The sequence below is a fragment of the Ips typographus genome, linkage group LG5, assembly GCF_016097725.1.
Source record: "Ips typographus isolate SLU linkage group LG5, UJ_Ityp_2.0, whole genome shotgun sequence".
In the NCBI taxonomy this organism is placed as follows: Eukaryota; Metazoa; Arthropoda; class Insecta; order Coleoptera; family Curculionidae; genus Ips; species Ips typographus.
In genome coordinates this window covers 6,988,881-7,014,201 of record NC_138426.1, presented here as the reverse complement: position 1 = coordinate 7,014,201, position 25,321 = coordinate 6,988,881, and the positions used below count along the sequence as shown (strand labels likewise).

Below are 25,321 nucleotides of genomic sequence, written 5' to 3'. Positions count from 1 at the left end.
GCTTACCTAGTTTCAAGGATTTACAGATTTTCTTACATTGAACAGTTTGCTGTGTGTTGTACTTTCCAGGACAAATGTTCTAACCAGTTTGGGTTAGGCTGGACTTGATTGTGTATAAAAAGCTCTATCTATACATATCTGGATCAGGAATGATCCTTTTTTTGATTTTTCACTCACAACTTCCAATCAACTACACGAAACAATAAAAAAAAACATATTTTTTACTGCATTTGCAGACGTTTGTGTATAAAACGAAAACCGCTAACGCCGCCATTATAATTGACATTTTAGGCTTTCTATAGTAGAAGGCAATATACGGCCGATGCACGTCATTGACGTTTAACACGCCTTGTTGCCAGATGTTTAGTTTTTTCATTAAAACACGAACTTTACATAAATTTTGTTTTTATTTACTTCTTATATAGAAGTTGACGCAGTTTTTTAACAGAGAATTTTGAATAACAATATTAGTCAATATTGAGTTTTTTTTGCCTCTCTGTAAGCAGTTTTTAGCCAAGTCATCAACAACAAAAACAAAAACAGGAAACGGTCAACTAGCAATCTGGCAACAACGCACACAACTCGTTAAACGTCGAGATCGAGAAGGTCACGTTTGTGTCAGAATTGCGTTTAGTTAATAAGCGCGTGTTAGAAAGAGAGCGCTACAGGTCGCAACTAATCGCTAAGCAATACGAATGCGTTTTCAACACGTCAAACTCACTGATGACGTGCATCGCTCCCATTAGTGCCCTGGACTATAGTATAGAGGGCGGTGGTTTTTGCCATTGTTAAGGTTAGACAAAGACAAAAAATTTCAATTTTACGAGTGGGACGTTGATCGTCAGTCATCGAGGTGTAAAGTGATCTATAAAATGTTTCTCTTCATAGAAACCATAAAAGTACTAATAAACACTTTGAAAATATTTTATTGATTATGATCAGGTTGCACAGGTACAAATATAGGCTTACATTGTAACTACTCTACTATATTAATCACAGACATCAAAAGATACATAAAGAAAGAAGTAGCTTAAAGCTTTTAACCCATAAAAACTAGGGGATAAGGATTGTTGCTCTCCATCTCGACAGTGCTTGGCGGACGTGGTGTAGGTGGTCTTGGATCTCCATCTGAGCTGCCTAACAGCCAATAAGTGGTCACGAATCCCTTCCCTTTCAGCTCTACTTCACCCCTTAGTTCCAAGTTGAACGTGCCGAACTTGTCAAAGATATGTTTGGTCGCTTCGCTGACGTGGATTTTCAAGGCTAAAAACCACATATACAGGGTCTTCTGGTTGATTAGATGTTATACGTACATTGCCCAGTACTTTCCATGCGACTGGCTGTGTTCACGGCATCGCCAAATATACAGTAGTGGGGCATTTTTTTTCCCACAACCCCCGCACAGACCGGTCCTGAGTGTACGCCTGAAAAAGGAAATAACCTTCTCAACTCCTTTCTAGTTTGTTTTAATGGGTTGTACCTATACGAAGTTGTAAGACCCTGTCAGGTTGGTGGACTATAGTGAAACTGCGCACGGCATCCAGAATAGCTAAGGCCATAAGGCCAATTTCACGGGCGTGGCTGTCACCATTTCGTTCAGGTAGGCCTGATACCACCATGTACGCGTCACCTATTGTTTCCACCTGTCATCGTTATTAATTTGTTAAAATAGTGAATTAAAATTTTTGGGTTGGCAACCTTGTAAACGTCATAGAATCCTATAATTCTGTCAAAAGTGCTGTATAAATCGTTGAGAAAGTCCACAACCTGCATGGGAGTGCTGTTGGCGCACAATCCAGTAAACCCGACGATATCGCTGAAATAAATCGTTACACACTCAAACTGCTCGGGTTGTACCATTTCTCCCACCATCAATTGTTGAGCCACCGGACGTGGCAAAACCTGTACAAAGCACTTTATTAAATACCCAATCAGCGGTAGAGGGTAGTACCAAAACCTGATAGAGCAACTCCTCCGATCTGCGCTTTTCCTGACTGAGTTCCTCAGTTTTCTCGCTGACCAGCACCTCCAAATTGCTGGCATACTGTTCCATACGACGCAATAAATCGTCCATTAGGTCGCAGTACCCTCTACAAAGCCAACACAATTAAAATCTGGTGGTTGTGGTGAACGCATTTACCTCATCATGTTTTTTAAATTTAATCGGATTGACTCGAACGCCGGTCGTTCTTCCGGATTATCGTTCCAGCACTGTTCCATTAGTTCGAGAAGTTCACTGGGACAGTCTCCCTGGGTTACAGCAGGTCGAAACGGTGGACTTTCTCGGGCGGCCACTCTCGATATGATTTCTAGAAGTTTGACAGTTGTTCAGAAATTATTCAACAGGCACGGAATACTTAAAATTAGTCAATTTCAAACCTATCGAGTTAATACACTTTTGTAATTGTTTAAAAACCAATTAGTGAGAAGTTATTCGCATAAACACATAAGTAGAATTTAAACAAGACAGTTAAGTACACGCAAAAGTTCTTTTAGAGTCGAAGGCGCCGTGGCTTAGTTGGTTAAAGCGCCTGTCTAGTAAACAGGAGATCGCGAGTTCGAATCTCGCCGGGGCCTCAATTAACTTTTTTTTTTCTTAATTTATTATTATACATTGTTTAACTTTTTGTTAATAACCAAGCAATAATTTCCAAAATTCATAAATATAAAAACAAATTTAACATAAATCCAATATTTTTATTTACTGTTTAAACCATTCAACAAATCACAACAATAATAAATCACATGATAAAACTGAACTAAGGAATGTCTGTATTTTTGGAGTGATAAAACAAAAATCTACCTATACAAACTTATGGTGTAATTGGCACTCACACACAATATTGCATGATTGTTGGCTGATTTTCTCAAAATTTAATTACTTTCTTCAACATTTTCTTCTGGTGCTTCATTCAACTGAGCCCTGATCTCCCGGTTGGCCTTCAGCAACTGCAGCAATTGAGCATGAATGTTATCGTTTTTACTTTCCATATCATCCAAGGCGGTAAATAAAGCATCCAGTTGGTTGTTAAGGCTCTGGTATTCAGCCATAGTAAACTCCTCAGATTCATCTTCATCAGCCTGGATTTCCAACTCTGGGACCTCATCAGGTGGGTTTGGGGGGTTGTTTGCGTTGCCGTTATCCAGGGAGTCTTTATGGTTTTGCTCTCCCATTGCTCGGGTTTTTAAACTGATAGTTTTCAATCAAAATGCAGTAGTGATTACTTACCTGTTTGTTTTTAATGACAAGTGGAGAAAACTGGTGGTAATTTTGGTTAAGGGGTTGAAAAGTGTGTTGGAGTGCTTTTTGTTGTTCAAAGATTGTGAAAAAATAAGAAAAAAAGTGAATTTTGTGGTATTTAACTTGGAAAAGTTTGTTGTTCCACCCTCTCAGCTGATTTCCGATAACTGTCACAAATGTCAAAGTCGCGTGACACTTTTGTTTGTGGTAGTGCGTTCCGAATTTAAGCCACGTTTTTAAACATGTTTTATGGCGTTTTCGATTGACATTTTTAGTGCAAAACTCGTGTATTGCTTTACTTTTTCAATGACATTAGATAGAACAGGATAAAGATACATTTGTTTTGCACTAAACTGACCAATCGAAAACGCCATCAGTTGGGATACATACAGGGATGTAAAATTTCCGGAAAATTAATTTATGAAAATTTTTCCAGAAAATGTTCGGTAATTTCCCGGAAAAATTGGAAAATCTGAAAATTCAAAAATAATTCGTTTTTTACATTTTCATACTATTAACTTGAAGGTATTTAGGCAGATGAGGTTAATTTTGAAAATAAAAAAATTTTACTGGAAATTTCTTGACAATTCTAGTTTTTAATTTTTTAAAGTCAAACGGTGCGTGGTACCAAAAAAATGTCAGACCTCTAACCTGAAACGTTCCTGAGATATTGAGCAAAAACTGCAAAAAACGAGAGTCAATTTTGGCGCCGTCTAGGGTCTAAACGGGACAACATAGTCGTGCCCGTTCAACGTCACGTGATAGCCCCGTTCATTACCTTTCTTTTGTTATACGGTGTGTATATACAGGGTGTTTCAAATAAGCGAGTTATGGACGATTTTCTGGAAAAGTGCACCAAAATTTCGCTCAAATTGGGAATTTCTGCTTTTGAGGAGGGTGGTAGAGCAAAAACAATTGAATATCGATACAAACATTTTACATCAAGTAGGCCTAGAATTTGACGTAGATTCCAAAAATCGAAAAAAAAAATTATAAGTTTGGTTTGTTGCTCAAATTTGGGACATTCTGTATTCTGATGGATTATCTAGGAATAAAGTATATGCAAATATCTACAAGATTCATATTTGGTATTTTTTATAAAATTAAAATTAAACTACTCTATTTTATTGTCAATACCTCGGTTATTTTGACAATTATAGGGTGGTTCAATATACCAATTTGTAGCCCTTGAAATTCTCTTTTGACCACCCTGTATAGCGTTTTGAGCTAAAACGTCGAATAAGTGAGTTATTTACTGTTAAAACTGAGTTGTTTGATTTTGACAGTTTTTATTGTGACAGCCCATAATTCTGTTATTTTGATAGTTACAGGGTGGTTCAATATACCAATTTGTAGCCCTTGAAATTGTCTTTTGATCACCCTGTATACCATATATAGTAGAAATGTCAAGGTACCGAAAGATTAAAGCTGTTATACCGGGAATGTGTTTATAAATAATATTTTTTTCAAAATTCATATTATTTTGAAAAGAGTTGATGTTAGGTATACAACATTTTTCAGAAAGTTTCCGGTAATTTTCCGGAAAAAATTGGAAAATCTGAAAATTCAGAAATGATTCGTTTTCTAATTATAATAATTGTACAACAATCCAATATCAATTCAAATAAAGTTTAATGTACTTTCAATCATTTAGCCCCGTTTGCACCGTCGTTTTGTAATTCGAGTTTAATTTAAGTGCGGGTCAGACTGTGACAGTACAGGTGAAAAAAGTCACACTCTAAACCACACTTAACCTAAGCTATGCTTAAAGTATGATGGTGCAAATGGCGCTTAGATGTCTTAAATTATCTCATTAGAATGCATGATGTTTGATAATAACAATGACAAGTTTGACAGTTGTTTTCTTTATCAAGGAAAACTTTCATTTAAATATGAAGTAATTTTCCGGTAAATTTCCAAAAATGGAAATTTTCTGACTCGAAAATTACCGCTTTTACATCTTTGGATACATACCTTCAATCTCTAAAAAACGTCTTGCAGCCTCGTAGGGACCCCCTCTAACAATGATTTCCTCCAAAATTATCGCAAAACTGTAGACGTCACCCTTCTGGGTGGCTGGATTTCCTGGTACCAACGTGAGTGGCAAAAGTTCAGGGGCCACCCAAAGCATTTCTGTTTTTTTGTTTGACTCTTTACTTATTTAAGTAACTTAGTGGAAACAACTTACTGTTGTAGTAATTAGCATCTTTAATAACCTCCAGAGGGGTGCTCAATGAAGTCAGTCCAAAATCTGAGATTTTCAGTACAAACCTGCCGTCTATTAGACAGTTGCAAGAACGTAGCTTTCCGTGGAATGATATGTCACAGCCGTGCAAGTAGCTCATCCCCTAAACAAAAGTCATGATAAAAGGTGTCATTAAAGAAATTCCATACACCGACCTTGACAATGTCATATATTAACGACATGCGAAAGTTCCAGTCCAATCGTATGTCTTCGTTTTCGAGTACATCCCTCAAACTACCCCTAGAGCAGTATTCAGTCAGAATTAGAATGGTGGGGCATTCAATGCATGCCCCCAAGAATCTCACCGTGTTCTCGTGAGTCACGTCCCGAACCTGGATCAGTCATTTTGATCACTTATCCAGAATTGATTAATTATTGATTACCTGCTTGATCTCCCAGAGTAACTTCTTGGTGATGTCCACTTTCTTCTTTGTGATCTTTTTGATGGCTACCCTGCTTCCTTTGTAGATGCCCACTGTGGTGTAGATTTTGGCGGACGGTAGGGAGTTGTTTGAAGTGATTGATCCTCTACAGCTGATCAGTCCATAGGTCTGTAAGACAGACTGTCTTTTGTTAAGTCAACCAAACTTTTTAGGCTTACTTCAGACAGTTTGTGCAGTGCCATCTTTGAACCGAAGACTCTTCCATGCTCGAAGATCACTTCGTCAGGACGTATCCTCCAGGACATGTTGTTTAAGTCTGCAGAAATTCTCATGTGCCTACAGAAAAGTGTGATAAGTAAATAAAAATTCTCTCCAGCCATTTTTTCTTGGATTTTAGTAACTTACTTATAAATAACGCATGTTAATGTTAAGGCCACAAATATCCCGATAGCAATACCGTATATTACCACCATGTAAGTTTCTTCTAGAGCAGCAGTAATAAAGGTTTGAAAGTGTCGTTACGTTGCAGAACTGTTAGTAAAGGTAAAAAAGGTACCTTTATTTCTGCAGTCCCGATTATCATCGGTGAACCCGCATTCAGGGACATCAGGGGGTGGTCCTTCGCGTCCCCCAGGCCAATGAATCCTAGTATTAGGTACGTGAGAGTACCGTTGGTGCAAACCATTATATTGCCCCACCACCTAACAATTTCTCTTAACCAACCGTTTCTGTGTTATAAGCTACAAACCTCGAATTTCCCGTTAATCGGGTCCAAATCCAGAATCGAGTAATCGGCGTCACGATCCCCATTATCGTCAATCCGCACATTACCGGTGATCCCTGAAAATGTCCTGTTCCACATCCTTAAAGTGATTTTGCCACCATCTCGGATGTCTCCACCCTCCCACAACGTTTCGTTCAAAGCCATCCCCAGAACGTAAACTCCGTCGTAGAAAGCTCCAATAACGAAATTCACCTGAGATTTGATGTTTAATAGAAACACACAAACTTAACACAAACCTCTTCCCCTTCACTTATCGAATAGTTGTAATCCCTTAAAGAGCGTTCTTTGACCTTATCGGCAAAGTCTTGGAATTTATCGCTGGTTGGTTGCAGAAGGGACACTCTCAACAAAGCTTCGTAAGCCTTTCTAGCCTTGAAATCGTCTGCATCACCAGCTTTCCAGTCGTGATCCCCCCAATATGTACCCTATCCATGTTGTAAAGCAATTTCTTCATTTCATTGATTATGTTTTGACGCTTCATGGAGTTTGACAGTTGGTCAAAATGTTGTTTTGTTAAATTACGTCATGGTAAGCTCCATGGAGGGTCAAAACGAATGTGCAATCACTACCTGGAAGATTTCCACGTCCAGAAAAGTCCAGTCGCCCTTGGTCATTCCTAGACTGTGGGCTACCAGCATGAATTTCCTGACTAAGGAACCACGAACGCTTAGAATAACCACTGAAACAATAGAATTGTCACTTTAACGTTCTTTAAACCAAAATGGCGTCGGGAAAATACCTCGAGCGTGCAGGCTCGCGTCTTTCAAGTAAATGTCCAATGAATCGTTTTCGTTGCCGTCCAGTTCCCTGACGAATGATAGTAAACCTTCTTTATTTAGTCCATGTTGCAGGTTTTTGCCTAAATTTTGTCAAATTAATTATTATTTAGGCCCTTTTGGTAGTTATGCAATATTTAGCAAAGAGTGATCGGGTTATATTAACCTTATTATCAGGCCTCGGTAGCGCAGTAGGCAGCGCGTAAGTCTCATAATCTTAAGGTCGTGAGTTCGATCCTCACCCGGGGCATAATCTTTTTTTATATTTACATCGCTTAATTTTTTATTTTTATCTGCCATTTTTGTGGTCACATTTACAAATTTTAAATTAAATAACACTTGGTTTGGTCAACTTTTTGCAAAAAAACTTACTTTAAAATTATACCTTCCAAATTTTTTATTTTATGTGTTGGCAATTTGTTAATTTTCTGAAAATTCCAAATAAGTTATTTTGCATACTTTAGACTTTCAGAAATAATTTAACTTTATATATTTAATTCCTCGTTACGGTTTATATACGAAAATAGCCTGTTGGAACGATATGTCAGGATGGCCGAGCGGTCTAAGGCGCCAGACTCAAGGTTACCTTGCCTACTCTGTAGGTTAACGAGCGTTCTGGTCCTCAATTGAGGGCGTGGGTTCGAATCCCACTTCTGACAAACTTTTTTATTTTTTTTTATGTTTAAATTTATTTTGCTAGCCTGCAGTATATTATTAATATTTATCTTAGTTGCATCAAGTGAGTAAAATTTCAGTTTTTCTGTCATTTTTCATTTTATTACTTTTCAAAAAATTATGTGTTTTTAACATTATTTTTTATTTATTAAAAATAAGTGATTTAAAAGTTTAAAAATAAGCTAGAGAATTAGTTGAAGTACATTGAAGTAGAATAGCAATATTATAATAAATAGTAAAAAAAAACGGACGACGAGGATGGGATTCGAACCCACGCGGGCAGAGCCCATTGGATTAGCAGTCCAACGCCTTAACCACTCGGCCACCTCGTCGATATGTTACGTAGAGCAGAATACCGTTAACTTTCTTATCGACTGTTACAGGGTGGACTAAAAAAACAATTAATCAATAACCCAGGTAAAAAAATCTGTTAAAAAGCGATAAAATTCAGTTTTAAATGTATTTTTAAAAACAACTTACCCACTGTTAAAGAAAACAAATCCGACCTATCCACAATCAAGGCGATATGTTTCCAACCGAATTGCTTCAGTATACTGGAAAAGACCTTCTTTAATCTGCATTGACAATAGGACATCCGTGTCAAGGTCGGATATTTGCTCTTATCCTTTAGGATTCCCTATATAAAGTGTAAACGTTTCCATTACTGGCGTGTGTATTGACAATTTGCTTCATTATTTACTAGCCACGATTATTACATAGGAATTGGCTATAAATTCACATCTGTCACATAACATTAAGGACAAAATCATCATTTTCCTGATACTGGATTCTGATAAACCTTCTCTCATTACATTATGTATGACATTTCCAGTTCAGTTTTCTCTACTATATTTGGAAATGTTCCTGATTTCCAGTAAAGTAATAAAACTGTTTAACTGATGCACGCCCTTCTGTTTATATTTTATATGGGCATTCGACTGGTTTTAATAGGCCCCATTAAAGAACAATTAGCCCGGAGAGTTGTAATTCTAATCCCTTGGAATTGGAGACACGAATACCTTTAAAGCAATTAGACGAATTATGGTCATTTGATTGGTTAAGTTTGCGTGATAGTTGCGTTGACTATAACACTAACTTTGCCGGACAAAGGAATTAATTACATTCAAGAAGACGAATAGTTTAGCTGTATCGGAGGTTTGGCAAACAATTTTAGATTAAAAAAAGGAATTAGGTAAATGAAGCCCTAACAAACAAATGGACCCATTGCTCAAGTATCGATAATGCAAACCGTCATCAACTAATGAAATGTCAGTGTCACTGACAGCGGTGTAGCACGGTCATATTGCGTTCTCTCTCGTTTATTGGGAAGGTAATGGAATAGAATGAAACAGACACTGCTCGGAAATCGGATTGCATTTTTATGAGTTTGAGTTGAGTTGACAAATAGTGCACAGCCTAGCATAACACAATTTGTTAATAATAGTTTAATTAATACGTTTTCAATTAAAATATTTAAAAAAGTTGAGACAAAATGTTATGCAAGAAAGTACACGTAAGTACATTTAGTTTTGCAATACTTGCTGCTGTATTTGTTTTTATCTAATTTTGTTTGAAAATTGGTGGCTTGGTGGAAAATCTTTTGCACTTAATTTGTAATTTAACTGTAAAATGAAAACTTAGCCTAAACTGCCCTTAAATATGTCTCTAAACTGTCAAATTAGACGCTATAGAAATGCAGCTGCGTTGCCAAATGTGCTCCGTTAAACTTGTACACTGTTTCTAAAGCTGAAACGCATTCTAATGGAATATACACGACTTACCGCACTTTCGCTTTTGTTCTGATTGTATGGACTTAAGATTCGAGAGGTGACTGAAAGTTCGCCTTCGCTGGGGGGCTAAAAGTCGTAAAATTTCAGCCAAAACACCATTTTTGATTTTTTATCTTACCTGGTCACCCATACCGGTTATAATAGGCGAGTTCCAGTAGGCAGCCAATCTGGCAACCGGTTCCAAGGCGAACAAACAAGCCGGTCCTATATACGCTATGACGTCAGAGATGAAATGCATATCGGCAGCCAATCCGGGAGCTAGCACTCCACTGCACGACGGGTAACTGTCAAATGTCAATACGTGTAGCAAAAAAGCTTTGTATTAATTTAAGGCTCATCTTGTGACCTTTTAGTATAAATTACAATTACAAAAAGCACTTTAATCTCTCCAACGGCCACTTGACGTGTAAATTAAGTTAATTTGCGCCATAAAGATCTAGTTTACACATTTTGCGTCATCTAAAACCTTTATTATTGCGTACTTAGCTAGAAAATGTGGAGTTGAAGTTTAAGTGCGGCTTTACTGCCCGGTAGATTTGTAACCGTTTCTAATTAAAGCAGTTTCACTGTCCAATTGTTCGGACGATAAACAACTTTATTACGTAGTCATTTAGAAGGGTAAAGTGAAGTTTGAACGCACTAGAACTGATAATATAAAATTTCTGGAAATCTCATTTAATTAAAGAAACTTCCTTAGAGATAATGTCTAAGAGCATACATTGTGACGTCATCTGATGTAGCAAACTGTCATCAGTTTGTCTATTTTTCATGTGAGTGATTGAAAATCAAATATTCTGGAGGCGTCACTGTCTATGGCCAATCAGAGACCATTTCAGCCGAGTCCTATAATTTAGTTTCCAATCTTGTTAGTTATTCAGCGTCAGCCCCCCGGTCGTTAACGACCTTTTTATACACCGGCATTGTTTTAATTACCACCGTTTCATGTGTTGGAAAGATCGAGGCCCTCGCACCTAAGCAAATTGCCCTTGAGGCCTTTTCAAAGCTTTTCGATTTGCCTTCTGTGTCTCCCACTGCAACCAAGTTTCCTCGAAATTTCCATTTATATGTGTATGTGAAGAAATATTCAATTTTCCCATTTCCAAATTGAACTGTTTTGTGTGGAAAAGGTTTTAACAAGGGGCTAGGAATGTCGATAAAACTGTCCCTAAAACGTTTCACATGGACGTCCATCTTAAAACGATCGTAAAATGTTGTTTTAATGTCACAAAAGCCTGGAAGCCCTTTTCTTGTGAATAAACGACAAAGGAATTTTAGAATTCGTATTTTGTTAGGCCCCTAACGCCAATTTTTCATTATGTTTGTGTGTGTGTGGGTTGTAAAAGACAAGTCCAAACAAAAAAAAACCAAATTTAAAAGTTGGAATGTACATAGTTTGTTGAGTTCATTGATATTTCATCGATGACTTGTCAGTTGTCAAATATCACTTTCCAGTCAAATTGTCAGTTGTAAAACGTCATCCGCCATTACTCATTTTAGTTTTTGAAATTTAATAATGCGTTTAATTTTCATAATTTAGGGATTGTGTTACACATAAACATTACTGTTAACTGTTGTAGATGGGCCCAGTTTAGTGTTTCAGGTAAGTTTTGGTACTAAAACCCCACTTACCTCTTCTGCACTTTCAACAATTTAATTTTGTGCTGGGCCAAAAACTTTTCATTGATCTCCTCCAAGGCCATGTCAACCGCCGGGCCGCACCTCTCCAAGTCAAAGGGGTAGTTCAGGTTGGAGACCATCAAAACCCCCACGTTGTAGTACCGAAAATCGTCCTCGATCAGGTTCACAATGGAGACGGCCAACTTGGGGGACGCCGCGCTTAAAATCATCGCCACGAGCAATCTGCTCAGGGCCATTTTCTTGTCTGCAATGTTTACTCGTTATTTCTCTGCCTTTTTAAGGTTTTTTTTTTTTAAAGTCAATTCGCGGCATAAACAACACATTCCGTTCGAGACGAACCGGAAAACATCTAAGATTTTGTCGCATCAGGGATAGGTACGCGTTATTTGCCGACATAATGGGAAGATTTAATCTGACCTAGTTCCCTTTCATTTATTAATAAAGTGAGAGGAAAAGTTAGTGAAAAAACCCCTGGTTAAATAGTACCCTGTTTATTTATAGCTGTCGACAGTTGACGTTTGATGACAGTCTAACAGCAACTTTAAGAAAGGTATTTTGCCAATTTTATCGATTATTTTACAGCCAAAATTGATTAAATATTGATTTTTTTTTATGTGTCCGAGATTGTAATTTGATGAGTACGACAGTGTGGTGGCAGTTTTGCTGATAGTGGAACGGAAATTTTACGTTTCGGTTGGCTTTTGTCAAGGTAAATTTTGAATTTTTGATCGTTTAACTTACAAACTTTGAAATTGTTGGTATACAATGGCAAATATCATTTTAAATTTGATAACATTTTGTTTGTGGAACAAACAGTAAAAACAAAACCATAGCCTTGTCATAACTGTCAAAAACTTACTCCTATAGAGCTATAAAGTGCAGTTTTTAACCGGTTTGTTCCTCTAGAGAGCTAGCCTCTGGATTGGGTGTTGCAATAATTACGCACCCTTTATGCAAAATGTAATTTCCCCGGCCATTATTTCCCGTTCGGTGCGTTATATTACCCAGTTTTGCAAGAATAATTATACTAAATACTGAATTTATACTACTCTCAGCCGTAATAACATTGTATATTTAACACGGTTATGTTCTTTCAGCACTCTGTTTTTTATTTTGAGACGGGAAAAAAAAGGTATTCAATTCATAATGACCTTTCTGTCATTAATTTAAACTTGTGAAAGAGTGCTTAAATGGAGGGAAAATTAAATTTTGATCGATCGTTCTTATACACTGTCTTCTCAAGTTATTTAATGTGGTTATAGAGAGTCCCTTGAATGGACCCTGTCCGTAACCGGTAATACATTTTAGGTTTTATAGGAAAAGTTTAATATAAAAAAAAGCCGAAATAAGTTGGTTGTACAACTTTTAACGAAACAAACTTTCTGTTCGACTGTTTGCAGTGTTTACTTGTTTAGCTTTAAGTTGTACCATTAGTGACACCAAACATACATAAATTGTGAATGAAAAACTGGTAAAGAAATTCTAAATCTTCTTACCGTATTTTTTCAGAAACACTTTTCAAACGAGACTCGTAATCATCGATGCCCTGATCTCGCACGTCTTTGGCGTTCGCGTTCCAGACCGAAACTGGCAATCTCTGGATGGACCACTTGGAAATACAGCACGCGTTCAACGTGACAAGAACGCGCTGACTATCCGCGTTAATCCAGCCAGTCTCATTCAGGTTCAACAGGCCAAGTTCAAGGGCTCAACACGTCCTCCAGGGTAATTATACTCAAAATGCTACTAATTAATAATTATTAATGCCTGCACGCTTGCGATTTAATTAATAGTTTACTGATTCATATTGAAATCTGTTGTACATCATAATAATGTTTGTTCTACCCTTTTTTCTTCTGCTTGAAAACTGTTTTAAACTCCGTTAAAACATTGTATTTACTTTGACATTTCTTTTCATTGAGTTGTGTTGTTTTCTATACATTATTAGTGAGGCAATTTCCTACATGTCCAGTAAAAGTAATTCGATTTCCGCATCGTTTCACGATGTCGTTACTGTTGACAAAGGTTTCCAGATGGATGGCCTATACCAGAGGTTTCTAAGCTTTTTTTCTCACAGACTACTTTATAAATTTTGCTGGAAAATTAGTAGAAGACAAAAATAAAGTAGGCCAATCAAAAAAGTGATTTCTTGTGATGCGTCCAACTTTTTTTTCTGACTGTCCGGCAAAGGTGAAACTGGGTTCTGCAGTAAGGAACAAATTTGACCCCAAAAAAATTGGAATCTTGACACATGGTGACGGCACTGTATAAAGCCGTTTACGCTTCAACGGCTTCCTAATGTATTTCGGCCGCTTCAGTTGTAGGTAAACTCTAAGAGATGGCGCTAATACAGCTCGTCATTGCAGACATAGTTGCCAACTTTTGCAGTGTTTCCGCTTTCTTTTGCTATCCCATCTGAACTGCGTAAGAAAGCTTGTATTTTTCAAATAAATTTGAGTTAAATTACTCGTATTTTGAAAACTAAACAAGATAACAATTTCTGGTTTGAGGTATCGATAATAAAGATTCTATTTACATATTTTAAAAGTCACAGGACTCTTTTTTAACGTCAAAACAAAATTCTGAAGGTCACGTGACCGTTTTTTTAGTTTTAAACTGATACACTAAATCACATATCTATTTGTAAGATTAAAATGTCATTTTTGACGTCACGTGACAGTTTTTATGTTTAGACTATTTTTTTTCAAATTGCGTGAATTTTTTAACGTCAAAACAGAAGGTCACGTGACTCTTTTAAGATTTAAAATGGAATTTATAATGTCACATGACAGTTTTAAATGTCATTTGAAGGATCACGTAATCGTTTTTCAGTTTAAACTGATATTTTTAAAGACACGTGACCCTCTTTACAGTGCAAATGGCCACGTAAACAATTTTCAATTATTTTAACGTCAAAACGAAAACCTAAATGTCACGTGACTGTTTTAGATGTCAAAGTATTATTTGAAGAGTCACCTGATTCCTTATAAATTTGCAAATGGTCACGTGACGATTTTCAAAAATAAAATATATTTTTAAAGGTAACGTGACTCTTTTTACAGTTCATAAAATGACGATTTTCAATTTCAATAGTCAAACCGAAATCCTGAAGGTCACGTGACTGTTTTTTCAGTTTGAACTGGGATTTTTTAAATTACGTGACTCCTTTTAATGTGCAAATGGTCACGTGACGATTTCCATTACTCAAATCTAATTTTTAATCCACGTGAGTCTTTTTTAACGTCAAAACAGAATCCTGAAGGTCACGTGACCGTTTCTTAGTTTTAAACTGATGACACTAAATCACGTATCTATTTGTAAGATTAAAATGACATTTTTAACGTCACGTGACAGTTTTTATGTTTAGACTATTTTTTTTCAAATCGCGTGACGTTTTTAATGTCAAAACAGAAGGTCACGTGACACTTTTACGATTAAAAACAGAATTTATGTCACATGACAGTTTTAAATGTCATTTGAAGGATCGCGTAATCGTTTTTCAGTTTAAACTGATATTTTTAAAGACACGTGACCCTCTTTACAGTGCAAATGGTCACGTGACAATTTTCAATTATTTTAACGTCAAAACGAAAACCTAAATGTCACGTGACTGTTTTAGATGTCTAAGTATTATTTGAAGAGTCACCTGATTCCTTATAAATGTGCAAATGGTCACGTGACGATTTTCAAAAATAAAATATATTTTTAAAGGTAACGTGACTCTTTTTGCAGTTCATAAAGTAACGATTTTCAATTTCAATAATCAAACCGAAATCCTGAAGGTCACGTGACTGTAGATAGCAAAATAATGTTTAAAGGGTCACGTGAGTGATTTTTCAGTTTGAACTGAGATTTTTTAAATTACGTGACTCCTTTTAATGTGCAAATGGTCACGTGACGATTTCCATTACTCAAATTTAATTTTTAATCCACGCGAGTCTTTTTTAACGTCAAAACAGAATCTTGAAGGTCACGTGACCGTTTTTCAGTTTTAAACTGATACACTAAATCACGTATCTATTTGTAAGATTAAAATGTAATTTTTGACGTCACGTGACAGTTTTTATGTTTAGACTATGTTTTTCCGAGTCGCGCGACTTTTAACGTCAAAACAGAAGGTCACGTGACTCTTGTAAGATTAAAAATGGAATTTATAATGTCACATGACAGTTTTAAATGTCATTTGAAGGATCACGACGTAACCGTTTTTCAGTTTAAACTGACATTTTTAAAGACACGTGACCTCCTCTTTACAGTGCAACTGGCGTGACAATTTTCAATTATTTTAAGGTCAAAACGAAAACCTAAATGTCACGTGACTGTTTTAGATGTCAAAGTATTATTTGAAGAGTCACCTGACTCCTTATAATGTGTAAATGGTCACGTGACGATTTTCAATAATCAAACATTTTTTTAAAAGTCACTTGACTCTTTTTTAATGTCAAACCGAAATCCTGAAGGTCACGTGACTGTAGATAGCGAAATAATGTTTAAAGAGTCACGTGACCGTTTTTTCAGTTTGAAGTGAGATTTTTTAAATTACGTGATTCCTTTTAATGTGCAAATGGTCACGTGACGATTTTTAATACTCAAATTTAATTTTTAATCCACGTGAGTCTTTTTTAACTTCAAAACGGATCCTAAAGGTCACGTGACTCTTTTAAGATTAAAAATTGATTTTATAATGTCACATGACAGTTTTGAATGTCAAAATGTTATTTAAAGGATCACATACATGCTCGTTTTCCAGTTTAGACTGATATTTTTAAAGACACACATGTTACTCTCTTTATAATGCATTTTCAATTAAAAACGTGTTCACCGGAATCCTAAAGGTAACGTGACTGTTTTAGATGATATTAGTTGAAGAGTCATGTGACTCTTTTTACAGTTGAAGGGTGCACGGGAAAAACAAGCTAAGTCAATTTTTGGCCAAATTGAGAAAACAGCTTCACCTGATAGACAATAGCGATGCTATACAGGGTCCAAACTTAGTCAGAAGAAAATCAGCTACGTCGTCTAAGAGAACATATTTTAGGATAGGCGTACACGGGAATGACCTACTTACCTTTCAATCTTTTTAGTAACTAATTAGTTTAATAAGTTTTTATCAATAAAAAAGTTTTCAACTAATTATTTTTTGACATACATTTTAATTTATGAATTACCTTGTTTGCTACTTAAGCTTGATGAATTTAATATTTATAATATAAATCTGGTGAAAAACAGGCTAAGTCAAGACCTATTTTTGTATCTTCTTCAACAAAAACCTTGTAATTATTATATTAAATAAAAAAGCATGCTGCTTTATATATAAAAAAATATTTATGTTTCTAATGCCTATAGGTGACCAGTTAACAACGATTTTAGAGATAAAACTGCTGTACTCAAAAACTTCAAAATTTGACTTAGCTTGTTTTTACCGTGCACCCTTCAGTTTATAAAGTCGCATGACGATTTCCAATTCTCAAATTTTATTTTTAAAAGTCACGTGACTCTTATTTAATGCCAAAACGGAATCCTGAAGATCACGTGATTGTAAATGACAAAATATTATTTGACGGGTCACGTGACTATTTTCAATAAAGGTTACGTGTCCGTTTTTTTAGTTTTAAACTCTAAATATGGTGACTCATTTTGGTGGTGCCATCTCACGCTGCTTACTTAAATTAATTTTCAGTTCCATTGCCACTGTTTGTTCCTACTTATCATTTAATCTATGGTTAAGTTATGCGACCAGAATTACGATGAAGTGTGTATAAAAATACGCATTTTTAGTAAATAAACGTATATTCAGAGTGTATCAGGCACATGAGAACAAAAATAAAATAAAAATCGTTACATACATAAACTATATAGTATGATAAAAGAAAACTCACTATGGTATAACTTACTACAACAGTAATACTACGTCCATATACAGAGGCATTAATTTCGTAACTTTGTATAGAAAACTACTTTTAAAAATCCCCGTTTCGTTATTGTAAGCGAGCCGAACCCATAAAAGCAAACAGGGTTAGGTTCCTTAAAATCACCAAACGCTTACTTGTAAGTACACTATCACAACGTCAATTAAAAGGTCGGCGTAAGGGGTTTTTGTGTTTTTATTCAACTTGAGGGTTTAATAGTCAACAAGCGAAATTGAATAAACACGCCCTTAAACAGGGGAGTGGGGAGACTTCACAGTAATTTGAAAAAATACAAAAACATCAGGGCAGTGTCGCATCTTTGTTTTTTTAATTTATTACAAAGCTCTTTAAAACTACGCGACCTACAGTCGTTTAGGACCCCCAACGGTTATACAACAAGAAAATACAGCGATTAAACAGCCATTGTTTCAATTATTAAATTCAACAAGTTTGCGCATACGACATCACATTTTGTTTTGTTCGAAGTTACGTTTAGAATGAGAATGATGAATTATTGTTACGTTTTTATCGAGGTTGAATTGAAACAGCGTTTTGCTCGATTTTATTTGTCGATGAAAGGTCCCATTAGTGCGTATTTCGTGCTCTTATTTTAATCGTAATAAAACGTTTAAAAATCCGGTTGTATTGACGATAAATAAAAACAATTGAGCATTCATTGTTTAGTAATATTCATCCTATTTATAAAAGTCAGTTATGAAAAAACCCACCAACGCATGTGGACTACTTTTCCTGTTGTCACTGATCGCACTTTTGGAAAAACGTGTAATTTAGCTTCGGGTTGTTTTGTTTACCTGGAGTCTTACCAATTACCGATTGGTTCAGTTTGATAGAACTTGAACCATCTCGATAAATCCGCTCCTGATTGGCCATTAAAACAACGGAGCCACGGGAGGTAAATAATAAGGCAAGATAAACGTGAAAATTGTTTGTGCTTTCCGGAAAAAGAAAGGAACTTGTCCACAAACCGAACAAAAAGGAACATCGCACCTCTCGTTTTAACAACGTAATCCTTACGAGGATAAAAAAATCACTTGGACAGACTAAAATATCGATGTTTACCACACAACTACTATAGTGTTTTTGTCTTAACTTTAGTTTTTCATCTAAAAAAGTGATTGTGTTAATAGCTCGGTTTATAACACTATCGTTCACTTTCTCAGCACAAATTTCGAAGGTGACGCGGTGTACCTCGGCTTGCGATTCTTATTGTTGTGAGATCGATTATCGAAGCTTTGGGCGGCCATAGGCGGCGTCGGTTGTCGGTAAACGTTCGGTTGTCCACGTCCAATGAAACGTGGATCTGCTAAAGAAATACGAATCGAGTTATCTTTAAATCTATGACTGTTACACTGTTTTTACTTACATTGTACAATGTAAGGCATTGGCATCCCTGGATAAAATGTAAAGCGCTGCCTCTCGCAATGAGTTGGATCACCGGCTGGAGTCGGAGAACGGCTACTTTTTGCTGTTCCCGGTGTTGGACCTCGTTCACCACTCATCTGATATAACCAAAAGTTATTGTATTCAATGAGTTAAGTTTATACTCTTCTCGCGGAGTGAGTTTACCCGTGCGTCACGAAGGCTACGTCATTTATGATCATATGAATCTAATCAGGTTTTTGTCAACAAACCTGTTGTGTTCATATTATAGAAAAGGGCGTGTCTAAAGCTTCGTCACGTTTAAAATTTTGCGTATATTGTCAGTCAGAAAGTAGAGATTTTTGGCTGCAAATTTGCACTAAAACAACCTTATACCAAAGCAAATCAAAAATATTTTGACCGAAATAACATTTTTTATTTATGAGAAGTCTCCGTTTGGATCATAGAATTCCGTCTAAATTTGAAACCTAATTTATTTACCAAAATTCGCAGAGATGTATCGACAATATGTAGTATTTCTTTAACTTTAAGCTCTTGATTTAGGTTTTGGATGGTTACATGTTTCTCTAAAATAAATACAACAAATTAAAAATTCAATAATACATTCTGAGTGATGCTGTAGTACCTCATATCTCATTTTCAGGTTGCAATCCACTAATTTTATTTTAAACCCGCTGGAAAACATTTTAGACGCTTATTTTATTTTTTCTATGACTTTATTATTAATATGTTTGAAGAAATTTTTATGAAAAATCTGTAATGCAATCCAAAAATCTCAGTCTCTGGAAACAATGAAATGTTAATAGATGTTTCTTACAAAAGTAGATATAATTTACTATTATTAACATACTATCGTTGTACATATTGTTACGGTCTGGGCCTACTATGCTCGATACTTCTTAACGAGCGCTCGCATCGGGATGAAACCGATGCGCCGCAATATCTGGCCGGGCGCGTATTAAAGTAGGCCACAGTTAGGAAGCGCTACCTGGAATATTCTTGAATGATTAAGGCAACCCGCGAAGCGTTTCGCGGTCATTCTAGAACGTGGTTTGCGAATATAAAAGACGCGGTCTCGACCGCAGTAGTAGTGAATTTGGGAACGCGGTTAAGTTTAAATAGCGGAGTAATTGTGGAATTGTAGTAGTGTTTTTAGTAGCTGTGTTAATTATTGTACGGAGTGTTTTGAAGTGTAAATAAATTTATTAATTGTTGAGTTAAATTGACTTTGTGTGAACCCACGGGAAAATCGTAACAATATCATATAATGTATTTCGAACATCCATTTTAATGCTTTCAGATAAATCAGTGGTCTTGACACGTCGATAACGTCTCGATTTACGTTTTCTAGGTGAGGAAATCATAAGATTACTTGCTTGCTTTTCCCGAATCGAATAAACAGTTTTGCGGGAAATTTTCAAAGCAGCTGCAACCTTCTAGTATCAAAAAAAATACATCAGTAAGAATATGTAAGGTCTTAAAATTTCTTATTTTCTTCCTGAACAGATGATAAAGCTTCTAAAGGTCCTCCATTAGTTTTTTCCAATTCAAAATATTCACAAAGGTTAAGAATTAACTGCTGGGCTTGTCTGTAGAGAATTTTTCCAGGCATTTTCTAAAAAAATACTGTAATAGTAAGTAATTCCGAATTTAGGAAAAACCAAATGGCTAAATAAAAATCATAATAGACACTCCCACTTTTTTTTCAAAACAGGTTAGTAATTGTGCCAATTTTGGTTAGATCGTGACAGCCGACATAAGGCATTTACGAATATTCTACCGGTAGATACCTGTTTAACCTAGAGCGTTCGAAAATTGTTTTTGGTAACTACTATTGCCGTTCTGAAATTTTACCGATATACCGAATATATGTACCCGGTTTATGATTTATGGATCGAGAAGTTCCGTCGGTAAATTAAGAAAAAAGTGACTTTTGACAGGTTTTCCGTTAAAATTTAGAATCATAACCTCAAAAATTAGTTTATGGTTGACGGTTTGTCGGTTTGTTCCACAATTTAGCTAGCTTATGAGATTGACCTGTTAAATTAAAATGGATATTGGAATATATTTTGTTCGCGAGATGGAGGTATGCCGATATTATAAAACATTTCAGCAATGAACATCTGGATGCCAGTCAAGTGTCAAAGACATATCAGGAATAGGAATACCAATCGCGTTCTAAAATTCATTCAACCGTAATGAACCAGATCCTTAAAAGTTACACCGATTGTGGTAAACGGTGGAATTAGCTGGTATAATTTTCGTAAATGCCTATAAAAAAAATAAAAATATTAATAATAATATTATGAAAGTACTTACAGAATGTTAAAAGCGTAGAAACAATAGCTCTTAAAAGAACTGTGGTGGTGTGGTAAATAGAAAACTTTATAAATGATTAACAACACAAAGAAACGGAAAAGAATTAATAGTAAACAAATCAAATAAATTTCGATGGTTGTCAAACTGACAATGACTGAAATAGAAGCGCTAATCAGTAAATGTTTTTTTTTGGAAGACATTCACTTAGATATTTACCCTTTCTGAAAGTGAACAATAGACAAGGATGAAGTCAATAATGCATGTCTACTTCTAAATCACAGGGGGATGACGCACGGGTAAAATCAGACCGCGAGAACAGTAAGTGTTAGTGAATAAATTCGGTAATATAAACATAAACCTCACCTGTCTGTAAAGACGTGGGGGGACCGGAAAATTGGGGTGCTGATTGAATAGATATTGTGGCGTAGGCGGCGTACTGGGTGGCGGAGTGTGATATTGACCTGGTGGAGGCATTGAAGGGCAATACCCGGCAGCTACCACCGTAGCCGCCGGCGAATTGGTGCCGGTACTGCTCTGGCTGGAGTTTATTAAGAACCTTTGATGTTTCCCCCCGTAATTACCTGGAGGTGGCTTCGAAAGAGAGCCTCGACGAGGGTCAAAGGGTTGAGCACCTACATGAAAATTTTAAGTTAGTAACCTGCTTCAACTCAATTAGGTTAATATACATTTGGGATTAACCGGAACAAATCCTCTGGGCGTACTCGACTGTGAGTGATTCAAGTTCATTTGTTGCATGTTCTGGGTAAGCTGTACATAACCATTGGGGACGGTTTGCTCGAACGGCGTCGAAGGCATGGACGGGACTGTTCCGTTTGGTGTGGGTGCTCCTTGAGGGTAGGCGGGCATTGGTTGAGTCGTATAAGCTATCATAAACAATTAAGAGTGATTTTTTTTGTAAACTACAATTACATACCACTCTGAAACAACGCTGGATTATGCGTATAAATTAACGGTTGATTTTGGTATACGACCGCCGTTCCGTTGGATTGTCCTGTCTGATAAACCATTTGTACCTGTTGATTAGGGTAAACTGGAACTACCTCGGCGTTAGGAGGCTGTGCAGGGGCCTGTTGCGTGGCCACATAGTTTACTGGGTACGCAGTGGCCGGAACGTAAGCAGTTTGTCCCTGAGTTGGCTGCATCTGAACCGAAAAACGTTGCGCGGGCGCTTGGGAAGGCGGCTGTGCAGCACTCGGATAAAAACTGACGGCTGTCTGGTTCCAGTAAGGTCCAGGGGGCTGACTCTGGTAAGCAATGGTTGAGGTGGCGTTTGGAGGAGCGCCTTCAGGTACGTAGTAAGTCGTTGCACTTATTTCAGACATGGTGGGTGGCTCCTATGTTCAAAATGTTTGATCAGTTTACATAAGTTTCAAGTAGAAATCTGTAACGTGTACACTAAAGCACAACCAAATTATCCTCAGAATATAGGTCTGTTCGCAGAGGGAATCCAACTAGTAATCAGAGAAATAGATACGTCCATTGGCCACAAGTCTGAAAACGTTATAGTCACGTGAGCATTCAACCAATGAAATTTGACATTTACTGTTTCTAAGCTGGAAACCAGTCAGGGATTGTCTATGCGAACAGACCTTATATGAGCTACAGTTAGGCCAAAAGTATACTTTGTTCAGTGACTTTTGCGTCACATCCCTGAAGAGAGAAAAATAAAAAAGAAAAAATATGTGTTTTATAAGATAATAGTACCAGTTGTCAGTTTTACTATTCAATAACCAGAAGCATCTATTTTGTTAGAATTCTATGTTCTATCTAAAGTGTTGGAGACCTTTAAATACTATTGAAAACTTTTTAAAAAGAGGCAAATGGTTCTACAAATGTCTTAAACCTTTTCCTTACTGTTTTAAATTACTAAAGGCCTCTAGGACCATTTTGAAAGCTCTATAGAAAGCTATAATGATGCTATTAAAAACTTTTGAAATATTCCCAGAAACCTCTACAAATGTTTTAAAGTGCCAGATGCGTTTAGGACAATTTTGAATGTGCCAGAAACCTCTAAATGCTATTGAGAATCTACTAAAAAATGCTAGCGTCCTCTACAAGTGTCTTAAACCTTCCCATAACTGTTTTCAGAGCTGTCGCAATTACTCAAAAAAAGTAATTAAATTACAATTAGTCAATGTTTTTAAAATGTAGTTGAACTACCAATTACTTCAGTAAAGTGGTTGAATTAATAGACAATTACAGTAGTTCAACTCCTGGCATTAATTCAATTACTGATAAAATGTAGTTGAACTACTCAAGAGTAGTTCAACTACTCAAATGTAATCGAACTACTATAAAGTAATTTATTTATTGGCAGTAGTAAATGTACAGGGTGTCCAAATAAGAGTGGCACTCGGCTTTTTTGACTTAACGGTTAATCGTAGAGCTTTGAAAAAAAAAAATTTTGTTATAAAAAGGGGCCAAAAGAATCGCTAGAAAATATTTTCAGTTTCAGGAAATGTCCTCAAGAGGGCGTACTAACAACTTTAGTTTAAAAAAGTGCATATCTCCAAAATTTCAAATACAATGGCACTTTGAAAATACTTGCAAACGGAAGCTACGTTTACTAGCAACAACTTTGATTAAAACCTTTTTTCTCCATTTCTTGACTTAAAGTGGTGGGGGTAAGTCAAAAGTTGCTTTAAAAAAACTGCGATAACTTCGAAACCCTTTGTCGTAGAACATTAAGTTTGGCACCATTGAAAAGAGCAGGTTTTTTTCTATTAGATGCTCCATAAATAATTATTTAAAGTTGTTTTCTTTCGTCCATAGGTGGCGCTTTTTACAAAGAAATATTATTTTACCGCCTAACTCAAAAAAATTAAATGCAACCTATAGCGTTGTTTAATGTTAAAATGAAGAGAACAAAATACTACACCAGGCAGCAAAAATCGCAACTTTCTAACTTTTTTCTATTTTTTCATTTACCCAACCAAAACGCCGCTCTGAACCCGGTTCAGTAAACCGCTACTTCTCGACCGCGCAAAACACAACAATCGTATCTAACCTCAAAAACAAGTAGTTATTACTTTAACATTATTTGTAATTCAACTACTCTGAAAGTAATTCAATTACTCTGAAAGTAATTCAATTACTCTGAAAGTAATTCAACTACTTTCAAAGTGGTTCAATTACAGAACAAATCGTAAAATCAATTACCAATTACAACTACTTTTGCTGAGTAATTGAAAAATCAATTACAATTATTGTTTTTGAAAAGTAATCTAATTACAGTAGTTCAATTACTTAAAATTAATTGAACTACATTTTCCAATTAAAGTAATTCAACTACCGACAGCTCTGACTGTTTTAAATTGCCAAAGACCTCTAGTACCATTTTGAAAATTCTAGAGACTACTAAATGCTATTGAAGTTTTTTAAAAACTGTCAAAATCCTCTACCAATGTTTTAAACTTTCCTAGAATTGTTCTAAATTGCTGGAGGCCTCTAAGCCCAGTTTGAAATTGCCTCTACGAACTCAAGGACGGTAAACAGTAAAGGATTGCTCGATCGGACGAGTTTGTTTTCCGGCTGCGAATGGATCCTGACGTCACAGTAAAGTCTCGAGCACACAATTGATAGTGACGTAAAAAACGTCACCGGGCCGAGCCGATACGGGCAACATTGCGCTTATGGGATTAAGCAATCCTTTACCGTCCTTGCTACGAACTGACCTATTATTTAAACATTTCCTAACCATACCAAAAACGTCACTGCATACTTCCGATTGACAAAGCTTAAGAGTATTAAAAAGTCGACTCAAAACCAACGACTCCAATTTAGCACGGTTAGCAATACTTGAATTTAATAAAAAGCGACGGTAGAACAAGTGATCCTCCATACGATGAATAAATCTGGTCAACGATAACGTAACCCGCCAACTACAGTGGTTTGCTGTATAGTATACATTTTTGTTTCAGTTTGTGTAAACTTACCAGTCTCCCATCAAATTGCTGTTGAATTTGCACTCCATAAGGAGGAGCGGTTGTGTAGACAACGTAAGGCTGAGGAAACAACGAAACACCCCCGTCTGCCTGTGGATTAGCAAAATTTTGGTACTGAGCCGGAACGTTTTCGCACGAACTGGCCGCCTGCAAAGTGAACACAAAACGTAAATACCCGAAGAAATAAGATAACAA

At 36.3% G+C, this 25,321-nt stretch overlaps 3 protein-coding genes, 3 long non-coding RNA genes and 4 other non-coding genes across 18 annotated transcripts in view; 5 read left to right on the top strand and 5 right to left on the bottom strand.

The window, feature by feature from the left end:
* Positions 1 to 908: 908 nt before the first annotated feature.
* LOC145729458 (atrial natriuretic peptide receptor 1) lies at positions 909 to 13,151 on the bottom strand. The gene is made up of 22 exons (XM_081980234.1): positions 13,029 to 13,151; positions 11,524 to 11,776; positions 10,013 to 10,178; positions 9,886 to 9,960; positions 8,585 to 8,741; positions 7,393 to 7,512; positions 7,223 to 7,332; positions 6,890 to 7,078; positions 6,618 to 6,845; positions 6,426 to 6,570; positions 6,275 to 6,353; positions 6,088 to 6,205; positions 5,870 to 6,037; positions 5,642 to 5,818; positions 5,430 to 5,589; positions 5,216 to 5,374; positions 2,141 to 2,309; positions 1,958 to 2,090; positions 1,699 to 1,902; positions 1,481 to 1,643; positions 1,314 to 1,424; positions 909 to 1,263 (listed from the first exon to the last, which is right to left on the bottom strand). The coding sequence occupies exons 2-22, from the start codon at positions 11,766 to 11,768 to the stop codon at positions 1,040 to 1,042; spliced, it is 3,300 nt and encodes a 1,099-aa protein (XP_081836360.1). The 5' UTR covers positions 11,769 to 11,776; positions 13,029 to 13,151; the 3' UTR covers positions 909 to 1,039.
* On the top strand, positions 2,504 to 2,577 carry TRNAT-AGU (transfer RNA threonine (anticodon AGU)). Its single transcript has one exon. It is a non-coding gene; the product is annotated as a tRNA-Thr (tRNA).
* Positions 2,677 to 3,416, bottom strand: LOC145729488 (bublin coiled-coil protein). Its single transcript, XM_081980287.1, has 2 exons — positions 3,230 to 3,416; positions 2,677 to 3,176 (listed from the first exon to the last, which is right to left on the bottom strand). The coding sequence occupies exon 2, from the start codon at positions 3,172 to 3,174 to the stop codon at positions 2,875 to 2,877; it is 300 nt and encodes a 99-aa protein (XP_081836413.1). The 5' UTR covers positions 3,175 to 3,176; positions 3,230 to 3,416; the 3' UTR covers positions 2,677 to 2,874.
* TRNAM-CAU (transfer RNA methionine (anticodon CAU)) lies at positions 7,607 to 7,679 on the top strand. Its single transcript has one exon. It is a non-coding gene; the product is annotated as a tRNA-Met (tRNA).
* Positions 7,973 to 8,088, top strand: TRNAL-CAA (transfer RNA leucine (anticodon CAA)). Its single transcript has 2 exons — positions 7,973 to 8,010; positions 8,043 to 8,088. It is a non-coding gene; the product is annotated as a tRNA-Leu (tRNA).
* On the bottom strand, positions 8,355 to 8,436 carry TRNAS-GCU (transfer RNA serine (anticodon GCU)). Its single transcript has one exon. It is a non-coding gene; the product is annotated as a tRNA-Ser (tRNA).
* Positions 9,514 to 10,282, top strand: LOC145729501 (uncharacterized). Its single transcript, XR_014178386.1, has 2 exons — positions 9,514 to 9,617; positions 10,039 to 10,282. It is a non-coding gene; the product is annotated as an uncharacterized LOC145729501 (long non-coding RNA).
* LOC145729495 (uncharacterized) lies at positions 11,398 to 25,243 on the top strand. The gene is made up of 4 exons (XR_014178380.1): positions 11,398 to 11,494; positions 12,034 to 12,241; positions 13,042 to 13,257; positions 25,103 to 25,243. It is a non-coding gene; the product is annotated as an uncharacterized LOC145729495 (long non-coding RNA).
* Positions 17,304 to 25,321, bottom strand: part of enc (R3H domain containing protein encore) — a 34,262-nt gene continuing 26,244 nt past the window's right edge. For 8 of the 9 annotated variants that reach the window (XM_081980240.1, XM_081980238.1, XM_081980235.1 and 5 more), the window contains 6 exons: positions 25,118 to 25,273; positions 22,096 to 22,516; positions 21,848 to 22,045; positions 21,525 to 21,793; positions 18,826 to 18,961; positions 17,304 to 18,765 (listed from right to left, as the gene is read on the bottom strand). In XM_081980240.1, the coding sequence (XP_081836366.1) occupies positions 18,611 to 18,765; positions 18,826 to 18,961; positions 21,525 to 21,793; positions 21,848 to 22,045; positions 22,096 to 22,516; positions 25,118 to 25,273 (1,335 nt within the window). In that variant the 3' untranslated portion in view covers positions 17,304 to 18,610. The remainder of the gene's footprint in view (positions 18,766 to 18,825; positions 18,962 to 21,524; positions 21,794 to 21,847; positions 22,046 to 22,095; positions 22,517 to 25,117; positions 25,274 to 25,321) is intronic. The other variant, XM_081980239.1, reaches the window with a different exon arrangement.
* Positions 20,389 to 21,497, bottom strand: LOC145729496 (uncharacterized). The gene is made up of 2 exons (XR_014178381.1): positions 21,162 to 21,497; positions 20,389 to 20,457 (listed from the first exon to the last, which is right to left on the bottom strand). It is a non-coding gene; the product is annotated as an uncharacterized LOC145729496 (long non-coding RNA).